The 23,780-nt window shown below is 40.4% G+C and overlaps 1 protein-coding gene across 8 annotated transcripts in view; it reads right to left on the bottom strand.

Annotated features, from left to right (window-relative positions):
- Positions 1 to 2,520: 2,520 nt before the first annotated feature.
- Positions 2,521 to 23,780, bottom strand: part of LOC131481158 (nibrin-like) — a 39,853-nt gene continuing 18,593 nt past the window's right edge. For 6 of the 8 annotated variants that reach the window (XM_058668820.1, XM_058668822.1, XM_058668823.1 and 3 more), the window contains 9 exons: positions 19,457 to 19,554; positions 18,650 to 18,779; positions 16,689 to 16,955; positions 14,441 to 14,885; positions 10,828 to 10,914; positions 9,559 to 9,711; positions 7,909 to 8,022; positions 4,956 to 5,005; positions 2,521 to 2,700 (listed from right to left, as the gene is read on the bottom strand). In XM_058668820.1, coding sequence (XP_058524803.1) covers positions 2,670 to 2,700; positions 4,956 to 5,005; positions 7,909 to 8,022; positions 9,559 to 9,711; positions 10,828 to 10,914; positions 14,441 to 14,885; positions 16,689 to 16,955; positions 18,650 to 18,779; positions 19,457 to 19,554 — 1,375 coding nt within the window. In that variant the 3' untranslated portion in view covers positions 2,521 to 2,669. Of the gene's footprint in view, positions 2,701 to 4,955; positions 5,006 to 6,682; positions 6,705 to 7,908; positions 8,023 to 9,558; positions 9,712 to 10,827; positions 10,915 to 14,440; positions 14,886 to 16,688; positions 16,956 to 18,649; positions 18,780 to 19,456; positions 19,555 to 23,780 lie in introns of all 8 variants that reach the window. The other 2 variants (XM_058668819.1, XM_058668821.1) reach the window with 2 other exon arrangements.

The raw sequence follows: 23,780 nt of genomic DNA, 5'->3' as shown, positions 1-23,780 counted from the left end.
CTTAAGAGGTTGCTGCTGTTCCCTCCCTGTCTCTCTCCCAGCTGCCTTCTCTGTTGGTAAATGCTGGGGCTGTGACGCCACCTGCAGGAGACTGTCCCCAGAGTCGAGCTGATGGCTGCAGCAGGCCCTTGAGTCTCCAGAACTGTGGATTGAATGTATTTTTCTTTTTTTTTTTTTTAAATCAGGTTTATTTTTTTTTAAAGATTTATTTATTTTATTACAAATTCAGATATACAGAGAGAAGGAGAGACAGAGAGGAAGATCTTCCGTCCGATGATTCACTCCCCAAGTGAGCTGCAACGGCCGGTGCTGCACTGATCCGAAGCCGGGAACCTGGAACCTCTTCCGGGTCTCCCACACGGGTGCAGGGTCCCAAAGCTTTGGGCCGTCCTCGACTGCTTTCCCAGGCCACAAGCACTGAACTGGATGGGAAGTGGAGGCGCTGGGATTAGAACTGGCGCCCATATGGGATCCCGGGGCTTTTAAGGCGAGGTCTTTAGCTGCTAGGCCACGGTGCCGGGCCCATGTATTTCTTTTCTAAGTTTGACACTGTCCCAAGCAGGTTAAGTTGATGCTGCCTGTACTTGCATCCCATATGGGTGCCAGCTCCACTGCCGGCTGCCCCACATCCATTCCAGATCCCTAATGTGCCCAGCAGAACGGCCCAAGACGGCCCAAGGATTTGGGCCCCTGCACCCTCATGAGACACCTGGCTGAAGCTCCTGGCTCCCAGCTTCAGCTTGACTCAGCCCTGGCCATTGTGACCCTCTTCTCTTCTCTAACTCTAGCTTTCAAATAAAGACTAAAGAAACAAACAAAAAACCCCACCTGTTTTCTTTACAACGTACACAGCCTGAAATATTTCAGTATAGCAACGGGCAAACAGACTAAAACCAGAGCACTTCAAAAGCGTTAAGCCAGAATGTGTGGAATACAGCCACGCATAACACATATCCACATAAACAACACAACTTGTAAATGTGAAGTAGGAGAAAAGTATTGAAATAAAGCATTTCCTAAAAAAAAATCATGGAAAATTGAAGTGCAAGTAAACTTGCTTTGGTGCAAAAAAGTTCTGAAGTCCCTGCGCAGGTTTTGCATAAGTGGTATCTTCCAGGGACTTTGGGAGGCCCCTAGTACACATCTGTTGGAGGGGCCAGAGGCCAGGGGCAGTTGCCCTGTGCGGGGGTGTGTGTGGGAGATCACCAACCCACCCCAGGAGACTTGGGCTGAAAAGGGAATCCCACCTTTCAACTCTGGCCCTTCAGCACGCCCACACCCTCAGCCTCACTAGCTAAGTGGTTTTCCAGAGGAGTGGCCTGACTTATTCCAACCCATGGAGAAGGACAATTTCATTACCACATCCTCACCAAGATGTGCCATTTCCATCTCTCTTATGTATTTTACTGTTTGTACTTCCATCTACTTGAGGATCAGAATAAGAGAGGAAGAGAGAGAGAACCAGAGATTTTTCCATTCCTTGGTTCACTCCCCAAATGCCTGCAACAAGCCAAGACTGAGCCAGACCAGGCAGGAGCAGAAACTCCCCCGGGGTCTTCTAGTGGATGGCAGGGCCCAGGACTTGGCTTCACCTGCTGCTTTCCCAGGCACATCAGCAGCAAGCTGGCTTGGAAACAGACCCGTGGAAACTCAAGCCAGTGCCCTAACACGGGATGAGCGTGTGCTGGTGTTGCAAGGAAGGGCTTCATCTGCACCACAACACTGGCCCCAGTTTTTCAACTGTAATCCATGGATTCCAAAGAGCCAAATTTGGTTGTCCACCACCCTTCAGCTTTTATCATTTCTATGTCCTTCTTTTAGGGAGGTTAACTTGCTGCTCTTTGTCCAGTTTCTTGGTAAAGATGTGTCAGGAGTGATCTTTACTTTTCTTCATGAATGCACTCGAGGCTCTGAAGGTCCACCTGATCCCGGGGCCGGCTGTCTCCACAACTTCTGCTCCGTCACCGCTGTCATCATCATTCAGATAATGTATTCTCATCCACACCGAGATTTCTAACTTGACCCATGGATTATCATTAACTGTGCCATTTAATTTGCAAACTTTCAGTATTTATTGTCTTCCTTTTCCAGTGTCGCCTGAGAATAGTCTCTGTGCAATGTTTTTGATTCTTCACACTTTGCTGGGTTTTCCCTGTGGCCAGCACATGCTTGCTGGAGATTTCCATACAATCCTCAGTCTCTACTACTAGAATAGCCATTTCATCTGAGTCCCTTCAGTTAAAGACGACAGCATGATGGAAAAAATGCAAAAAAAAAAAAAAAAAAAGTAAAAAGTACGCAAATAAGCGTATGGTCATATAAACTACTAAATGAAAATGGGCAAAGTCCAGAATATAGTAAACATTATGTTATTCTTGTGTAGAAAATTACTGAAAATGTTACAGGGACAGGAATTTGAACAGGTATGAAAAATCTCTGCAAAAGGGCATGGCATCAAAGATCTCTTTTTTTCTAAGGGGAATCCAATAACGAAGATTGCAGGAGAGTTACACAAGAAAGGAACAGAGTTGTGTCCATTGTATTAAACAAACTCAAGCCATAAAACATTTGTGACTTAAATTTCTCCTCTATACTAAATTTATATAACCCAGTTAGCATGAAGTGTTTGCTAGAAATCCTTTTTCACAGCTTCTTTTTAAGATCTTCAGTTATCTTCTTCTTTTTGCATTAGGATTATATCTGCAAGGAAAGAATTGGCACTAAAGGATGTTCAAATAAGGGATCATCATTTATTCTGAAAGCTTAAGACACACACACAACAGCCAACAGGATATAAATGCCAATTTTATCCTTTATTAAAGGATTGGCAGTTCATTTTGCATTTATGCCTTTGATGTTGCTTTTATGAATATATTATAAACTGAAACAAATCATTAACAAAAAATGTCATAAAGCACTAAAATAATTAAAACAATAGTTTAAAAGTCACGGCATGTTTATACTTCTTTCAGTAAGGCTTGGAATGGATCCCACATACCTGTACTCAGAAATTAAAGCATACCATTTACACAACAGAACAGAATGAACCCAAAATAGAATTATAACTGTAGAAAAGTTTCTGCTACAGCAATTAAACAAATATAATTGGGCCACCTGACAGTCTCATTTAATCCTGAAGAAATCAGTATTAAACCAGTATAAAAGGCATTTTCATCTAAAAAAAGTTGACTGTATTTTCAAAATTAGAGAATCAACCAAACTGACTGTGAAAAGTACATGACTTTCTTCTGTCTTTAAGGTCAGAGAAAAAAAAAAAGATTAGGAAAATGCACCCTCACACTGTGTTTCTCTTCTATTTAGTATTTGAGCGTCAACTAAGACTTGTTTGGCTTATTAAATTTCCAACACTCATTACACTCCTCTAAAACCTCCCACAAAACTTAGAAAACTCCAATCTATTTTTTTTGTTTTTATGTATGTGCCAATTAAAGTTAATGTCATTTTGTCTTAATTCAAAGCCTTGTTCATTCATAAGTCTTCTTAAGAGTTGAAAATAAATCTCACAAATTGGTCAAGTTCAGCTAGCTGCGGGAAGTCTCCTTTTCTCTGCATGAGCCAATACAGATGTTAACTACCTTATGTTACAGCGCAACTGCATCAATCCCAAATTTGAAAACTATATCCAATAAGCCCAATTGAGAGGTGCTCAAATAGTACAAGGAAATAGGTATGTTAAAAATAAAACACTCCTAACAACCAAAATGTCAAAACAAACAAGCCACTCAAGAAATGGGCACGGGAAATGGGCAGACACTTCACAAAGGAACAAACCCAAATGGCAAATAAACATATGAAAAAATGCTCAAGTTCCCTGGCAATAAGGGAAATCCAAATTAAAACATCAATGAGGTACCACCTAACGCCAGTAAGACTGGCCCACATGAATAAAAGCACCAACGACACTTGTTGGCGAGGTTGCGGGGAAAAGGGAACCCTACTCCACTGCTGGTGGGGCTGCAGGCTGGTACAGCCTCTATGGAAATCAGTATGGAGAATATTCAAACAACTCAAATTCAACATACCGTATGATCCAGCAATAGCACTCCTAGGAATATATCCAGAACACTTGTTCTATGAGAAACCAACATGTACTCCTATGTTCATAGCAGCACAATCAGTAATTGCAAAAACATGGAAACAACCAAAATGCCCATCAAAAGAGGATTGGATAAGAAAGCTATGGTTCATCTACTCCATGGAATACTACTCAGCTATTAAAAAAAACAAAATGCAGTTCTTTGTGGCCAAATGGGCCAAACTGGAAACCATAATGCTAAGGGAAATGAGCCAATCCCAAAAGGTTAAATACCACATGTTTGCCTTAATTTAAGATGATATGATGTTATGTATAACATGTTATGTTATGAATGTTATATGTTGTGTATAAACTAAAATTGAAGTATAGGTGAGGTGGTCACAGAAGGTGGCTGGGAACCCGCATTTACTTCTAACATATTGGTTACTCATTACTATGTCAATTAATTCCATAATGATGTAAATTTTTGCTGATGGTATGTTGGAGCTTTCAATTGACTGGGATGATACTCTGCTGGCTCTGTCATCAGACCAGAGAGGGTATACCTAAGAAACCGTTGAACTTGACGGGACAATAAGATGCTGGACTCTATGTTTGGTATACGCTTGCAATGGGGAAATCTCAACTGAACTTGAGCTGTGGTTATGCAATAAGGTGGAGGAATCCACCATGGTGGGAGGGTTTGGGGAGGGGTGGGGAGAAACCAAGTATCTATGTAACTGTGTCACATAATACAATGTAATTACTGAAGTTAAATAATAAATAATTAAAAAAAAAAATAAAAAAAAATAAAACACTCCTGTAGTGAAGGGCCTATTCGTCCAAAAGGACAGAACAACAAAAAGTCATCTCTATAAGTAACAATGCAAAGTTTAAGAAAGCTGAAATCAAACTTTACCTAAAGAGATCATCAGCAAGTGATTCTTCCTTGGCGTGCTGAATTTGCACCTGTTGAAATGAACACACTTTCAAACATTTGCTCAGGGGTGAATATTAAGGAATGAATATCTGGGCAGACAGGTCACAGTGAGCTCTGGCCTCCCGACCATCTCCCCTTCCACAAATCATTTGGTTTCACTTCACACTGAGACTATCACTGCCCTAGTGCTTCAACAGAACAATTCTCTCATGCCTGCCTTCTACAGGTGTCCAACACATATTATTAGCTTGTTGAGTTTTCCATTGATCTTTCCAGGAGAACCCTTCCACTGCATGAAATTCCAGTGCACTCATGAGCCTGAGATGGGGGCGCTTCCCCAGTAGCAAATGGGCTCCCTTCTGTTTAGTCCCAGCTGAGGATGCTGAAGTGGCTGCTGAACTACCCCAGCCAGGCAGTAATTTTCACACTAAACTCATCAAGCTTCTAACACATTAGAACAGAAAAACCATGTGCTGAGGGCATTTCCTCAAACCCGCCTCTGATCCCTTCATTCGCCATCCAAAACCCTTCAGTGACTGAGTCTGACCCTTACAACGTGCAAATCCCTTGAGAAGCTGGCTTCCTATCACCTTCCTAATCACATCCTGCCTCTCCAGACCTCTCCTTGGGCCCATGCCTTCGCATCACTGAGCTATGGATGTTGTGGCCATTTGGAGAATGAACCAGCAGATGGAAGAAATCCCTCTCTGTCTCTCCTTCTCTCTGTAACTCTGTCTTTCAAATAAAAATAATATAAAGCCTAAAAAAATATGCAAAAGACACAGAAGTAGATAGTAACAGCAATAAGACAGTTATGCCTTAAATGTAGAGACCAATAAATAAGCAAAAAAATATTTTAAAAGCTATCAGAGAAGCTCCTAAAATGAAGCAGAACTAAATTCAAAAATCAAACTGTTATACTTTGTATTATATCAAATATTATACAATATTCCAGGAAAAAAACAGTGGAGGATGATCAACCCTGAGATCTACTCTGTTTGCTGCTGACTTTCATGCTTAAGATACTTCAAACACGCAAGTCATCCAGAAAGTGGAAAAACTGGACTATCAAAAGGTAGAGCAGGGGAGCTGGACAGAGGTACAAACAATACCCTTTGGGCTTTGGCAGAGAGACAACAGACAACACACTTTCTGTGACGTTTGCAGGGACACAGAAGAAAACCCAAGGGGAGGATGAACTCAGCACGAAAGGGAGAAACGTAAACCACAAAACACAGGACAGACCGCAGCATTGTGCGTGTCTCGACTCTGGCATCTGAGAAAACAAGGAAATCAAAATTTTACGTTAAGCTTCTGACTCCAAATACATACTAACTGAGTGCTCCAAAAATAAATATCACAAGAGACTGTAAAATGGTCACGTATTGGTGAGCAAGACTGGCATATAGAGGCAAACTTTATTTTTTCTGGAGGAAATAAACTGAACCTACAATCCAAACAAAACACACAGATAACATTCCAAGCAAAGTGATCACAATCAGAGCATACAAAATAGATACTCTGGAAAAAAGGGCAAAAACAGATCAAGGATCAAGAAATACTAGGTACTGATCTCACAGGCAAAGGAAACAGGAACTTAAAAGAATCAGTAGGAAACAAGAAAGTTTACAGAAGAATGCAGCAGACTCCCGGTGATACAAACAATACACTAGGCTGAATTAGAACTCAATGGACTGAGGACATACCAACCAGAACTGAAGAAAGAAGCTGTAAATGGGGAGATGATCTGAAGCTATCGCCAAAAATAAAGTTCAGTGACATAAAGAAAGAAAACATGTAGAAAAGAGGTCAGGATGCATGGGAGAAAACGGTGAGAAAATCTAACTGACGCCAAATTGGACTTTCAGAAGAGAACAGAGGAAATAAAAACTGGACTCCAGCTGTTAGGAATGTTTTGTTCTTAACTTGGATGGTGGTTGTGAGCACAAACACTCACTGATCTGCAGCTAACGTGCACTTGTTGGCACGCACACCAGATTTTAATGGTTTCCAAATTGGTAATACTCAAGAAAATTCCCTATGATAAATTTTCAGGTATGTAAATCATAGTTCCTGGTTTAAAACAGCAGGCCATCTATCAAATTTATCACTGATATATTTGTAATCACCTACAGAAGCCTACACACCCATACTTTTTGTGGCTGAAAACTTTTTCCTTTCTTTAGATTAGAATGTTAACTAACCCACTTGCTTATGTACCATTTTGTAAACTAATAACAATAAATTAGAATTTTCTAAAAGAAGTGATATAGAAAGTACAGATTAATCTCAAGGCTTCAGATCTCAAGTTTCTTGAATGATCTCAGGCTAGTTATCTTTTTTTCTGGTTTTAAGTAGCTGTTTTTAAGAGCTCAATCTTAAGAAAGCTGCATGTGTTGCCTTAATTTAAGATGATATGATGTTATGTATAACATGTTATGTTATGAATGTTATATGTTGTGTATAAACTAAAATTGAAATGTCAATGAGGTGGTCACAGAAGGTGGCTAGGAACTCGCATTTACTTTTAACATATTGGTTACTCATTACTATGTCAATTAATTCCATAATGATGTAAATTTTTGCTGATGGTATGTTGGAGCTTTTAATTGACTGGGATGATACTCTGCTGGCTCTGTCTTCAGACCAGAAAGGGTATATACCTAAGAAGCCGTTGAACTTGACTGGACAATAAGATGCTGGACTCTATGTTTGGTATACGCTTGCAATGGGGGAATCTCAACTGAACTTGAGCTGTGGTTATGCAACAAGGTGGAGGAATCCACCATGGTGGGAGGGTTTGGGGAGGGGTGGGGAGAACCCAAGTACCTATGGAACTGTGTCACATAATACAATGTAATTAATGAATTAAAAATAATAAATAATTTAAAAAAAAAGAAAGCTGCATGTGTAATTTAAATCAGTAACTAACCTCCATCTCCTGCCTTAGCCACTCTTCTAACTCCGTATTCTTTCGAGCATTATGAGCTATTAGATCTGATCCTCCAATGATGTGTGGCATTCTTCCTGCTCCGGGAAACGTGACCTGTTAAGCAATAAAAGTAATATGGTTTTCAACATTTAACTAACAAACTACGACGATCATTGTTTCAAAAAAGTTAAAAAGCAAAGACTCAGAAGAATCAGGCATAACATACTATAAAATATTTAAATGCCATAAATGAAAACAAGAAATGAGCTAATAAGCACATGTGATTTGGCTTTGTATCTTTTTGAGCAATGTCTATACCTAATTTCAGACATGTCACTAGGATATATGTGCAGAGAAGATTCTCAGATTTTAAAATTGGAGTTGTTAGAATTAAAAAATGGATTTAGCTGATTATCTAGCAATTCAAACAACTCAAGTGAACAATAGTTTTTTAGCCTAAAGATACTGGAGATGGAATCAATTTATACTCTAAATGACATTTTAACTATTTATAAATGAACAGTTTGCACCAAAAAAGTCTGTGTGCAAATGCATTTTTCAAAGCACAACAACCACTATATTACTGATTTGGATAAAACTCAAATTCCTTTTAATTAGAGGCAACCCAGTACCTTTTCCATAGACATTTTGGTTTGAACACCTTTTGTAGTTTAAAAAGAATTTTAGCATATCAATATTTGTAATGATTTTTATATATTCAAACTACTTTCCAGGTATTTGGACTACTAACACTGTTTTCTACTGATTTATATACCAATAGCAAACACCACATTGTTCCCTGGTATCTTAATCAATAGTAAAATCCCGTCTCTTTTGGGTTTCTATTCACAAGCCACAGCTGTGAGTTGGGAAAGAGCAAGTGCACAAGTTAAAAGGCGTCATATGAGAAGGATCTCATCTAGGCAGAAGAGATTGCTCCTGTTAGACGGAGTTCAGACCCCTCTAGGCAGCATCACAGCAGGTACAAATCAACCTGAGAAATGACAACAGTACACGCTCGCATCAGAGACAAAGAGTTACACTATGTCAGTTATGGCCGACACTGAAATAATGACTGTTCTCTGATCAAATGCATAGGGCAAAGGCCACCAGTTAGTGACAGGTCTGGATCAAGAAACAAAACTTCCAGAACAGATAACAAACTCACACTGATTGAATCAGTGATATCTCATTAGTTGTGCTAATCAAATTTATGTAATGTCAGTTCTTTAATAAGCAGGAATTCAGATCTGATGCAACATTCAGTGTCCATGAAGTAATGCGTGTATCATGGTATTGAGTCAATGACACACATTATTGACACTGGTTCCCAACAATTTTAATATAATATAAGCCAGATATGTAGTCAGGTGCTGTGATCTACACCATGGTATCTCACAATGGAAACTGTCTTCTCAGAATGTATCTCAGTGTTGTTAGGGATACATGACTGTGTTTCTATTCTGCTTTATAAAGGCATGTAACAATAGAATGCCTACACCCTTCACTACTGGTTGTGCTCAGCTTTTGGGTAGAAAAAATTGCATCCGTTTTGAACATAAGCTGCTCTCATTACCATTTAATCTTAACAATATTTCGAAAAACATTTCAAACACTGCCCTCTTGTGATACACTTAAAGAAATAACTACCTTTTTGAATTTCTTGAAATTCTTCAGTTGACCATAATCAATATTTACACCTGACAGACTTCTGGAAGTGGAGCTAACCACCAATGATCTAAATTCAGTCAGTAACAGCTTTCTTGGAAACACCTCGCCATCTTCCCGAAGTTCATCATCGTTCTTAAATGGAGTCAGAAGGGATGGAAAAGGAGAAGGAAAATTACTTCTTACTTAGGAATTCACAGCAAAAACTTAGAAAGTCTGAGAAGACTAAGTTTGCTTTTGGTGCCTGCACTTTGTATTTGCAACCAAATCATACCTTCCTCAAACCCCCCAAATTATTAATTCAAATGTTTTATTACTTTGGAAACATTTAAACACATTGGCCTGTAATAGAAGACTAAAAAAATCATATGGGATTTTAAATTTAGTATCCTATCCTAATAAATAAACGGCTCACCTTCGTGCATATGTTCTCAATACAAAACCTCAGCATTGTCTGCTTTTCATTAGAACGGCTCACACAGATGATTACATATTCTACCTCAGCCACAGGTCAGCTACCATACTTAAGCATTCATGGATTCTTAGTACTTTTTTATTTTTACTTTCTTTAATACCTCAAAAAAAATCAATCTTTGTTTTTAGACATTACTTCATTCACTCACAAGCCATTTCTTTTTCCAGATGAAGAGTTCTAAAATCAGCCTCAGGATTCCTTCAAACATCCTTCACTTGCTAACAGTGACCTCTGTTTCATGACATTTGCTATTAGCTACCTAGTCAGTCACACAGCACCACTGTTGAAGCTGCTCCTGAAGCTGCTAAACTGGAAAAACTCTAGGGGAAAGTGCTAACAGGTCTAAATTACAGGCAGTCCGGAAGGAAAGGAAACCCAGGACAGACAGCAAGCAAGGGTTCCCGAGACAGACAGAGCGCCGTCAGGGGCTCATTCTAAAAAGCAGCAGCCTAATACTTCCCCAGTTCACAAATATCTCACATCTCCCACCCTCCAGGTTTCACTTTCATTATTTACGTAAAGAACTGGAATTTTATGAGTATGAAAATGTCTTGCTCCAGTCATGTACCTACTGACACAGGAGGCAAGGAATGACTCCATACTGTCAGTTAACAACAGCGTTCATTTCCAGAGGAGGCACGAGGAAGAACAAGATCAGAGTTGTAGAAAGAGAAACAATTAATCCCAAGAATGTCCAATGAAGGAAACAGATGATAGTTGCTCCCTACACATCAGATCTTCTAAAAATAAAATAGAACACATAAAAATTTCCTCACGTGAGCTTCTTCTTTGATGGACACTTCTTTGACTGACCACAGTGATTCTTGCTTGAGATCACACTTCTTCCCAATTTCACTTTCTTGCTATAGGAATAAAATTCATAAAATATTGTTCATACGAGTTACAAAAATACACATATTTACTTAACTCGAAAGGCAGAGTTACAGAGAAAGAAGCAGAAAAAGATATTCCTTCTGCTGGTTCACTCACCCATAGACACAACAACTAGGATTGGGCCAGGTCAAACCCAGGTTCCAGGAGCCAGGAGCTTCATCTGGGTCTCCCAGATGGCTGACAGCAGAAGATGGCCCAAGAGCTTGAGCTACTTGCCTCCCACTCTGGAGCCCTAGAAGAACTTCCTGGCTTCACCTGCCAGCCCTGGAGGCTGTGACCACCTGGCCAGCGAACTAGCACATGCAAGCTCTCCTTGTCTCTGCCTCTCTGTAGCCCTGACTTTCAAATCAATCAATCAATCAATCTTAAACACAAACCACTGTCCACTGTGCAAGCCAAACAGACTTTGTTCAGGCCTATAGTAAGTTCTAGAAGCACACTGAGTTCCCCTAAAAATCATCTGCCATTGTACCAACACTCCCTTCTTCCCTTCCCTGTGGAAAAGCGGTACCTATGTTTCTACATAACTGGGATGGTGGGAAACACTTGTGTGGCCTTGCCCTGTGATGTGACTCTTTCTCCTTCTTTAAATGCCTTTCCTCCAACTTCACCTCTGTCAGTTTATTCCAGGAAAGGGTCATAGGGCAGAGGGAAAGTTTTCCTTCATTCCTACAGCAGCAATACCAATAAATTGTCACTGTGCTTCCCTTTATCCTCCACATTTTCTAATTCTCACAGATGAGTTCTATAATCAAAAAACACCTTAATTCCACTTAGCTATGTTACAATGGAATCTTAACTCATATTTACAACTATAAAGTCACATTAAGTGTTCAACATATTTGTCTGCAATGAAAGTGGAGAGCATCTTGTATAGAATCACAGTGTCTTTCATACTGAGATGTCCAGATCACGTTCTAGACAAAATCATATGACATAGTTTCCTAAACTTTCAGTAAAACTACAGTCCCTTTAGATACAGTGCACGACATATGATTGTATATAAAGTTTTCAATGTTACAGCAATAAATATTCACATCACTTTTGAAAAGGAGATTGGAAAGTGCACGTTTAGGAACTAAAGAAAATTAATGCTTCACTCACCAATTATTATGAGTAAATATGTGTCTTCAACCCTACTAGGTATGGCTACTTTAATATACACCCAGTTGCTATCACCTTCAGATTATTTTAACTTCATTTAGACACAATTATAACATAAATTCAATATATGAACCTTCTCCTACCTTACTCCTCTCTACATCCTCAAATCTGCTAATTCTCCTAGGGTTTTGGTTTTTTCAATAATAACATTTACCTAGTTATTTGAAACACAGAGTTCCTGAGAGAGAAGGAGAGAGAGATCTACCCATCAGCTCGCTTTCCAGGTAGCTGCACTGCCTAGGACTAAGCCAGGCTGAAGCCAGGAGCTTCACCCAAGTCTCACACACAGGTGGCAGGGGTCCAAACATTTGGACCAATTCCACTGCTTTTGCCTGGCCACTGGCAGGGAACTGGATCAGAAGAGGAACAGCAAAAACAAACCAGTTCCTATATGGGATGCAGACATGGCAGGCAGTGGCCTAACCCACCACACCAAAACATCAGCCTCCAACATTTTATTTTGTAACTTAGAGAATCACATAATTATCAATGTGGACTCTCAATGTAAGCTGGGGGATGACCTATACTCTTTCTCATGTCTCATGTAAGTCTACCGCCAGGTCAGAGATCTTATCTCAAGGCCTATGAAAAATAACATCTCAGATTGCCTTGCATATTTGCATGTTCAGTCTCCAGTGTAACTAACTAAATGAATGAACGACATTCTGGGAAAGCTGACTAAAGAGATCAACAAAATCACAGGGCATCAACATAAGTCCCAGTATCTATGAGACCCACTACAGTTAGTGTCTGCCCATGTTCAATGGATATTTGCTAGTGCATTGCAGGTTGAGTGTAAATATAATGATGGTATCTCCCAAGTAATAGCTATTATGACAGGGTAGTGGAAAATGATATAAATTAAAACCAGAAGGAAAACTTTGGACTAGGAGGGTATAATGAGAGGAGGAAGAACTAGGCCATAGACGCAGTGGGTGCTACTAAGAAGAATGTTAACATGGCAGGAGGCAATTGCCTAGACTGTCTTGGACCTAGACAAGTGTTAAACTGTTGGGAGAAAAGCAGCCAATAGCTGGTGGGCATTCTGGGCCTGGATAATGCCAATGCAGTGTGAAGTAAACCAGTGTGCCAGCATAGCTGCTTATTTTATTGTTTTTAAAGATTTGCAGCAAATGCCACACAGTGGGACAGGGGACACACTAGCCTGGGAACCCCCTGCACACACTGGCCCTCAGGCTTACTGTGTGCTGCCCAATGGCAGGGGTGCTGCAGACTACCTGAGGAAGGGGGTCAGGGGCATGTTGCAGTGGGGGGCCCTGAGAGCATGCCTGACAGATGAGGAGTGACCTCATAAAACTTCGAGCTGATAAACCTTGGAAATTGTCTCAACCCTGGTGCAATGAAGCTGACAACATCTCAGAACTAACACAACCACTCAAGTTATCCCCTTTGCAGCATTCTTCCCCACATCGGGGTCTCTAAGCTCTCATCAAATGACTGTCCCCATCCCTAGGTGCTGATGTAGTTTGACAGCAAGGAGTGACTCCCTTTCTTTCCCACTGTGGACACATGAGAAACAAAGAAAAAAGAACTGATACTTTTATCCCACCCACCTCCCTCCCCACCCTAACTGGAGGCCCACATGCTGTACATTCCCCTCAATGTTGTAAATAATAGTGAAAATAAAAGTTAAAACAGATTAGAAATAACTGAAAAAGAAGGATAAAATCGTTGCAGGAATATCACTAAATCTTCCATTTCAACCAACAGTAAATCTATGGACATACTATAATCTGTATTAAGTCCCAAAGTAGAAAAAGCAGTTCTAGGGGCTGGCTTTGTGCTAAAGTGGTTGAAGCTGCACATTGTGTTACCAGTACACCATACCCGAGGGCCAGTTCAAATCCTCCTGCTCCACTCCTGTTCCAGCTTCCTGCTAAGACGCCCGCCTAGGAAGGGAGCAGCTTAAGTACTTAGTCCCCTGTCACCAATAAGGAAGACCAGGATGTAACTCCTGGCTCCAGCTTTTGGCTATGGCCATCTGCCAAGTGGGCTGGCAGCTGGAAGGTATCTCTCTCAATAGCCCTCTCTGTTACTCTTTCAAATACATACATTTTAGAAAGAAAAAGAAAGGACAGAACAGTTCTACCATCAACATAGTTTAGAAACTGCCTTTTGGAAATCCAGCTCAGGCTGGATTCAACATGTCACCACAGGCAGACCTGCACGGAATTCCTAGTGCTGAGACTGAGCCTGCCAAGTCCAGGTTGTCATGGCCACCTGGCTGGAATCTCTCTCTCCCCCTCCTTCCCTTCGTCACACCGCCTTTCAAGTAAATCGCTCAGTATATGAATTTTTAAAGACACTTACAGATCCTTTGTCTCTTTCTGGTGCTGTTTCATCATTGCGAGTGCTAACTGTTTCCAGATCCATCTTGGTCCTTTTCCTCATATTGACATTTTCCTCTTGCTTAGGAGCATTCACTTGCATTTCCAACTCTGGTTTTGTGTTCTTCAATAATTCTTCCAAGACTTCATCTTCTATGGCCCGATCATCCATTTCTTTTCTCTTTTTAGTTATTAGCTTTTCCGGGCAAAGAGACTGATGAGCAGAATTTTTCACATCAGATTTGAAATTGTTCACTAGAATCAAGTGCTCTGTTTTTTTGTCAAGAGGCTCATTCTGAGATTGATGCTGCTGTGTATTTTCCCATAGTAAGACTGGGGCAGGTTGGGTTTGTTCTAGAAGAGAACAAGACATTTCTATTCGTGCTGACTTGGATGAAGACATTTCTTGATCTTCTTCATCTCGTTCCCTTAGATTTCAACAAAGAAAAGACAAAAACAGATCATGAATACAGTTAAGTAATTTTTCAGTTAGGTAATAGTTACAGTTCCTTCCATCTAACTTGCAATACTATCACTGGAAACCAACCACAGACATTTGAAAGCATTTCAGTTACATACATTCTACAGTTGTGATAGGACTAATGGACCTTGTGGCTCAAGCAATAAGGAACTCCATTTTCTCTGCTGAAGCAGAACTGATAAATCAGTGCTGAGAAAAAGGTAAAAACAAACAAAAAGTCTAAAAATACTCTGCTGCTAGGAGACAGCAGCTGATGTGTAATGTAGGGAATCGTGGGTAGTGAACATTCCCCAAAGGATAAAACTTGACAGGTTAACTCACTTTAAGTTAACAAATCAGAGTAACTAAATCTTAAAGATGCTACTGACGTTCAGTGCATTTACTGTGTGACCGGATCACGAAAACACAAAGACCTAGGTCCCTGCTCTCAAGTGCTTACTGGATCAGTGCTGAACTGGACCTGTTAAGGTAATGTTTTAACGCTGATTCAATGTTAGGGTAAATGGCGGGCAGAATGACCAAGAGAAGTTGATAGTAATTTAGGAGATCAGAATTCAAACCAGGGAGCTGTAGCTCAGACAGGAAGGGAAGGACTGAAAAGATACTGAAAAGCAGAAGCCACACATGTTTTTTTGAGAGGCACAGGAGAGTTAATCACAAGGGAAATGACCACAAACAAAACATAACAAAAACAAAAAACCCAGAATGACCTCCCCCAAAACCAGAATGCATACAAAACATACACAAATGTGTAAAGCAACTCTCAGGGCCAAGTCAGACAGACCAAAGAATCTGGATAGGCCACTACTGTGAAAAACAAATGAAGACTACAATAAAGAGAAAGATTTAATAGTTAAGCACTAAGCAACTGTGTCCAAGAATGTCCCTTAAAGATGATGCATTGCTGGTTAAGAGACAAGCCCTACAGAATGGCAGAAACATCAATGATCTGCTTTCAGAAAATACTCATTGATTGAAAGGTAGACACACTTCATGACAGAGTGATAGAGACAGATCTCTTTCATACGTTAGTCAATTCCCCAAATGGCTGTGCAGGTCAAAGTCAGAACCCTGCAATGCCATGCAGCTCTTCCACGTGGGTGGCTCGTGACCAAGTACTAGTGACCTACACTAGCAGGTAGCTGGACTGAGAGCAAAGTAGCCAGGACTACAACCGGAACTTACTGCAAGCAGCAGCTGAATGCACTCTGCACAACAATGCTACTCCAGCAATAATCATCTTGAACAGCTTCATGGTGACTTAAGAAACAAAAGGGAAGGGGCCAGCATAATGGCTCAAGTGGCTAATTCTCTGCTGGCAGCGCTGTCATCCTATATGGGCACCGGTTCATGTCACTGCTGCTCCACTTCTCATCCAGCTCCCTTCTTATGGTTTGCAAAGGTGGTGGATGATGGCCTACATCCTTGGGACTGTGCAACCCACATGGGAGACACAGAGGAAGCTCCTGATCTTGCCTTCAGATCAGTTCAGCCCCAGCGCCTGCAGCCATTTGGGGAATGAATCAGCAGATGGAGGATCTTTCTCTGTCTTTCCTTCTCTCTGCAACTTTGCCCTTTCCAAGAAAAATATGCAAAATCTGCTAAAAATTCCACAAAAAGTAATTTCATCTAAGAGAATTATTATCCACAAGCACACACAGAGGCAAAATAGGACTGAAACAATGCCAACTATATAATAATAGAAAAGCAATATTTTCTAGAGACACAGAAAAGTCATCTAAAAATTTACCTTTTTTTAGGAAATGGTTGAAAGTAGTTTTTGATGGAGTTAGTCTGCTGCGCAGAAGCCCATTTTCTACCTTTATGTTCACCTGCAAACTTTGTGGGTGAACCTTGAGAGTCTGACGTTTTCTTCCTTTCCAGAGTATTTGATCCTGTATTATGAGAACCTGTTTGGGGAGGCTCCCTTACAATGGATCTTTCCTGTGGAAGTGTTACAGACTTTTCTTCCAATCTGCACATCTGGATTTCTTTTGGCCTTTCACTCAAATCCATACTGCAGCAAAAGAAAAAAAATGCAAGTAGGTAATCAAGTTTACAGCAAATTTATCTACAAATAAGGATCTTGGAAAAGTCTAAAGTGATGTAACTTTAGGAGCAAAGTCCTGACAGACACTATTTCGCTGGACTGATGTTACCATCCAAGGGAGCAGCTACGGTCAGACAAGCCCCAGGAGGAAGAGCTTCATCCTCACAAGCATGTAGTTTCAGGCATGCTCTAACAGATAAACAGCCTACACAAGGAAAATCTACCTTGTCTCTTACTATAGATCAAATGAAGTGATAATCCTAGATAATGCTTATTTTATTTCTAAGTAAATGTGCCATAATAAAAAAATTAAAAATGAGAAAAATCTGTCATTCCAATATCACATGTAAAGAGCTATTTGTATCATTCTAGATGGGTTGATGTTGATATTCTAGCTAGATGGCATCTCTAGAATAGAACAGAACTCCATACACTGGCAGAACATAGTTTAAAGACACAGTTTTACAGCATATGGTTGAATAATGCCAATGCTATTATTTTCACACACACACTCACCCATAGCACAACAGGTAAACTTATCATTCAGCATCCAAAAGAGTCTCTGTTTAAAAAGTTAAATCTGGCCTCAATATAAATGTAAGTATAGCAATAACTAAATACAGTCCAATATATGAGTAAGGATAGCTCAAATATCTTAATATGAACACTTCATTGAGGAGTATTCAAAATAAAATACACTATCTTAAATAAAAAGTATAACAGAGCATACATAAACAAGCTAATCTACTGCATTCCAAAGAAAGTCATCTCAAAAAAAATAAAACCCCCAAACCCTTAACAAACATAAAGGCTCTAAATAAGCTATCTTTATAGTGAAATATTTAGTGATTAGATGACTACAATTGTAAATAATTATGTCAATGGGGGCCCTTTTTAAGAAACAGAGGTAGTTCTACGGGGTCCCTGGCCTCTTGTCCCTTCCCTCTCCCCACACTTCTTCCCCTTCCCCTCCCATTTCCTCTCCTTCTCTCTCCCCTCCCCTCTCCACCCCTCCCTACCCTTCTTCTCTGCTCTCCCCTCTACACCCCTCCTTTACTCTCCCCTCTCCTTTCCTCTAACCTCCCTACCTCTTCCCTCCTCCCCCACTGCACAGAAGAACGACCAATGTCCTGGATGGGATGGCGTGGGAAGCACAGACTTCATTATGCTGAGAACGGCACAACATTTGAAACTTACAAAATGTTTTCTCTGCAATGTTCCACTTAATCATTTTTGATCATAGTTGACTATAGATAATAGAAGCTCCAAATGCAAAACTATGGATAAAGGAAAACTACCATTGTTTCAAACTATACCACAAGTGACAAAGCTATGTAATTCTTTCTAGTCTACAACATACAACTGAGGGAAATGAAAAAAAGAAATTCACGATAAGCCAAGAGTCTACAGCGCTGGCTTCCATGCCACAAAGGCAAAACTGAGTAGATGCAACAGAAAAGTCAAAAGGCTAAAATACTTACTTGCTGGTCCCTTACGGAAAATTGATGACTCCTATTCTGTCATCTTCCCTGCCATCCTACTTTGCCATGCTTCATCTCCTAAGACAGGATGTGATAAAGGCACTATTTCTTCACCATATTAATCTATCATTAACCTAGTGAGAGCACATTGGCAATAGCTTATTAACACAGATGCCTTACCACGTATCTACTTGCTCTGACTCTGTGTCAACGACAGACGTTGTAGTGTTCACTGGGATACTTGGCCTTAGTTTTTCATCAACCAATAAGGCTTGTGAAAGGCTTGGCCCTGGAGTCGTTGTCTTTACTCCTGTAAATCACACAAGTGAACAGGTGGAAACAAAACAAGGCAAAAAGAATCACAAGGGCTAGAACCAAGAGAGACATTTAGTCTCTGCATTTGCACAACTACCACACTGGACCAAAGCACCAGCCTCTTCATCACCTTGAGCTTTTCACTTGACCCACCCTTCCACTGTAGACCTTAGGAATCCATTCTCCACACAAACCCAGGCTAATCCTTCTCGTCTACCTGGACACTCCGTCACACAGACATATAATCTGCCTTCTCCCTCATTCAGGCTGCACTTCAGTGAAGCCCCCACGCCTGCCTCGCTACAAGAGCTTGTTCTCAATCACTTCCTCTTCACCTTGCTCTACTCTTCTCTTTCTTTGTACTTGGCCCTATCTGAACTGAGGCAGTAGACTGCTGTTTACTTTTGAATCCTGAACTGTAGGATATAAAATTCATTAAAAGAGGCCTGCATTACGTGATTCACCAAGGTGTCTTCAACACCCAGAACACAGCTTAGTACCTGGTAGCCATGAATATTTATTGAAAGAGTTAACAAATGTATGCATGTATAAACAAATGTTTTAGGAGACTGCAAATGCGATCAGTCTTAGAAAGCATAGCAGTACCTAGTATATATACAGACTATGACTAAATGATAAAGTGGCTAAACCACAGAAGAATGTTTTAATTACCTAAACGGGGCTGGTGCTGAGGATCACAATAATTCTCTGCAGTCACGAAAATAACTGCCAATCCAATTTCTGCTTCAGGAATAGGTCGAAGACCCTGTCTACCAGGACAAAATATTAAGATTACATCATGCAAAATCAATCTTATGTTTCTCCCAGATATCGTAATTTTTTGGTAGGAACAGAATTTCAAACACAGACCTAGCTTCCATTAACAATAATTGCATTTTATGAATTCAGATAACTATCTATAAAATGAAAAAAAAGGTCAGAAAAAGATACAGATCTTTATAGTCATAAATTTTGAATAATTTTCATAAGAAAACGGCAATTCCAAGATGAAACAAGAAGACAGTATTATAAATGAATCTATGATGACAATGATACAAGAAAAAAGGGAAAAAGGAAAGGAAGTAGAAAGGCCTACATACAAGCTATAGCTATACATGTGTCTGTACGTCAAATAAACTTCGACAACCAAATGTATTAAATATCCTCTTTTGGGGGCGGGTTATTTATTTTTATTGGAAAGGCAGAATATCTTCTGTCCTCTGGTTCATTTCCTAAATGGCCACAATAGCCAGAGCTGAGGACATCCAAAGCCAGGAGCTTCTTCCAGGTCTCCCACCTGGGTACACGGTCCCCAAATTGGGCCATCTTCCACTGCTTTTCCCAGGACATTAGCACAGAGCTGGACGGGAAGTGGACACCAACTGGCATCCATAGGGGATCCTGGAGCTTCCCAGGGAAGGATGAGCCACATGAGCCACTGCCCTGGACCCTGAAGTATCTTCTTAAAGGAATCTCGTGGTATATTAATTTTCTGCTATTTTATACTGTGAATGACTGACTTTACAAAACAAAGACAAGTATAAACTGAACTTTAAAAAGACTTCAGGTACATGTGTAATCCTAAAAATTTTGTACTAAAACATTTTTTAGACATTATAATCAGCTGATCACATATACCTATGTATCTTTTTGGCAACATAAAGCCAGTATTTAAATGCCCTGTTAAGCTTTAAAACTATTCATTATAATGTGCAATTCATTCTAAAGAATCAATACTTGAAATACTTAAGTATTAACAATGGTATACAGAAAACACATCGCTCTAAGTGGGAAGACAAAAGAAGCATCTTTCATATGATTAAAATTGTTTAATATTTCTCTGAGAGGCAGACACAGAGTTTGCAAGCTTTGACCCACTAGCTCATTTAAATGGGCACAATGACTGGGGCTGGGCCACTTGCAAGCTCATTAACTGAGGAAGCAATCCAGCTCTTCCATGGTTTGGGCAGCGGCCCAGTTACTGGACACTGTTGCTTCCCAAGACCTGTACTGTTGGGAAGCTAGAGTCGGGAGACAAAATAAGGAACTGTATCCAGGCACTCTGACGTGGGAGAGTGGCATCTTCATGACAACATTCAGCTAAAGGCCTGCCCCACTGCTTCTGTAATCAATAAAGAGAGTAATGTGGTCACCGTTACTACATTTATTCAACACTGCTCTCACGGCCCCAAATAGAACAAAACAAAAAAGGAGAGAGAAAAAAAAATAGACGGATCAGAGGCTCAGGGATTAGGAGAGAGAGCAGAAATGTTATTATCTGTAGGTACAGTTTATACAAAACAGGATATATTACTAAGGGTGAAAGGGGAGTCTAAGGAGTGGCTACACACAGGATGAATATCTAAATGTCAACACTTTACATACATCAACAGCAAATAACCAGAAATACCATCAGGGAGACAGTGTCATGCTTTTGCAATAGTACCTTAGGGTACAGACTATCTACAAACGAGTCTAACAAAAACATTAAAATGTACACATAACAAACACAAACTTATAGTGATTTATAAGGGATTTTAAAAGGCCAAAGTGAATGGTTAGGGACATCACATCCAGTGACACTAATCAACACCTAACTCTACTCCATGCACATACATTCAGTGGAATGCCAAATAGAAGTTCCAACACGGGTTTTGAGATTGTGATTCTAAACATACATGGAAAATTGAGAAGCTAACAATAGCTGGGATGCGTCTGAAGAAGTGGAGAAAAAGTCTCCCAGCAGAGAGGAACTCACTGAAGTAACAGCGATTACAACAAAGTGGTAAATGTGGTCTGACACTCTCATCAATGGAATAAAACAAAGGTAAAAGCATAGCTGCACATGAGGGAACTCTGTTATGCAACAGAATTAACTTCAGAAATTAAAAAAAAAACCAACTTTCAAAAACAAAATAAGACTAGTAAAAAGTCAATAAAACATGAGCATTTTCTGACCTACAAAAATATTTCTTAAACATTAACAAAATCACTGACTACAAAAATTGTCAATTTCACTACAATAAAATTAAGGGCTTTTTATTTATCATCACACTAAAAACACAAGCTCCAAAGTTACAAGTTGTACACATTTCACAGATCTTGCAATACTCCTAAGTAAACAGACAAACAAAAAAGAATTCATAGAAAGTTTCTATAAATGTAAAAGAACACAGAAAAATGTGAATACTAAGATGGCCTGTGGGCCCAGCACGATGGCTCAGTGGCTAAATCCTCACCTTGCAAGCGCCAGGATCCCATATAGGCGTTGGTTCGTGTCCTGGCTGCTCCACTTCCCAGCCAGCTCCCTGCTTGTGGCCTGGGAAAGCAGTCCAGGATGGCCCAAAGCCTTGGGACCCTGCACCTGTGTGGGAGACAGAAAGAGGCTCCTGGCTCCTGGCTTCGGATGAACTCAGTTCTGGCTGTTGTGGCCACTTGCTGTGTAAAGCAGTGGAAGTAAGATCTTTCTTTCTGTGTCTGTCTGGTTGCCTCTGTAAATCTGCCTTTCCAAAAATAAATAAATAAATACATGAATCTTCACCAAAAAAAAAAAAAGGCCTGGTATTTGCACCAGACATTTATTCTCAAACATTTATTCACAAATTAACCTTTACATGAAATGTTCCTAACAGTCTATTTTTAAAAAATACTGTATTTTTTTTTTTACAAAGACTGTAAAGAATACAAATATTCTCTGATAGTTCAAGATTTAAGCAATAGTTAAGATTTTTTTTCTTTTTTGAATTTGAGAAGGACACAACGGAGAGTCCACAGCCAAGTCTGTGCCAGGCCAAAGCTAGGAGTCAGGAACTCCATTCTGGTCTCCCGTATGGGCAGTAGCAGCCCAAGTACTTGGTACATCTTCTGGTGCCTTCTTACGTGCCTCAGCAGGAAGCTGGATCTGAACTGGAGCAGCCAGGACTGGAACAAGCCCTCTTAGAAGGCATACTGCAGTGCTGCAAGCATGGTCACTAACCTGCAGTGCCACAACGCCAACTCCAAACATCTTTTTCAAATTCTGAGACCTCTCTGCCTATCCCGGAGTCCTCCACACTTATCCTGGCCCCAAAACAAATAACAGGGACCAAAGACTATAGAAGCAAATGTCACCTATGGCCAAGGTTGTCAGTCCAACCTTGTACTCCACCGAGGGTTTCTTCCCAGCATCTATGTGTGCGGAAAGCAACATGCACTGCTGAAGAGCCTAGACTAGAGAACTAGACTGCCCGGATCCCTATCCTGGTTATACTGCTCACTCCATCTTCTAGTCAAATCCCTTCATCAGGTACCACTGGCAGTGTTGTTAACCCACATACCACGGTACTAGCAGGAGGGGCCTTCTATATTTAGAATGGACTTTCCCACTTAGCCCTGTTACCTAGTTTCCTTCATGCACATACATAATTATCGGCCTACTTTCTCTCTCTCTCTCTCTCTCTCTCGACAGTAAGCTCCACTAGTGGCAGAGATTATGATTATCTTGCTAACCATTAAATTCCTAGTACACAAAATATAATGAAACAGTACATTTCTGTATTAGCAATAAAATAATTTCGCTTTACAAATTTTTTTTTACAAAAAAAAAGATTTACTTATTTTTATTTGAAAGGCAGAGTCATAAAGAGAGGAGGAGAGACAGAGATCTTCCATCTGATGGTTCACTCAGCAAATGGCTGCAATGGAGTGTTGGGCCGGTCTGAAGTCAAGAGCCAGGATCTTCTTACTGGTACCTCTCACACATGCAGGGGCCCAGGGACATGGCCCATCCTCCACTGTCTTCCCAGGCTGAGAAGCAGGAAGCTGGATTCCAACTGGAGCAGCAGGGACTCAAATTGGCCACCAAATGGGATGCTGACACCACAGCCTACTACATTACGGTGACGGCCCTGAAATTTATTTTCTATTTAGCAAACCCATGTGAGGAAAAAGAAACCACCATCGTCAGAAGGACTCTGGGGACAGGACAACTGAATCTCTAGTACAGAGCTGGTGATGA

The sequence above is a fragment of the Ochotona princeps genome, chromosome 9 (assembly GCF_030435755.1).
Source record: "Ochotona princeps isolate mOchPri1 chromosome 9, mOchPri1.hap1, whole genome shotgun sequence".
In the NCBI taxonomy this organism is placed as follows: Eukaryota; Metazoa; Chordata; class Mammalia; order Lagomorpha; family Ochotonidae; genus Ochotona; species Ochotona princeps.
The sequence above is the reverse complement of the archived record's forward strand: the minus strand, read 5'-3'. Positions and strand labels throughout refer to the sequence as shown.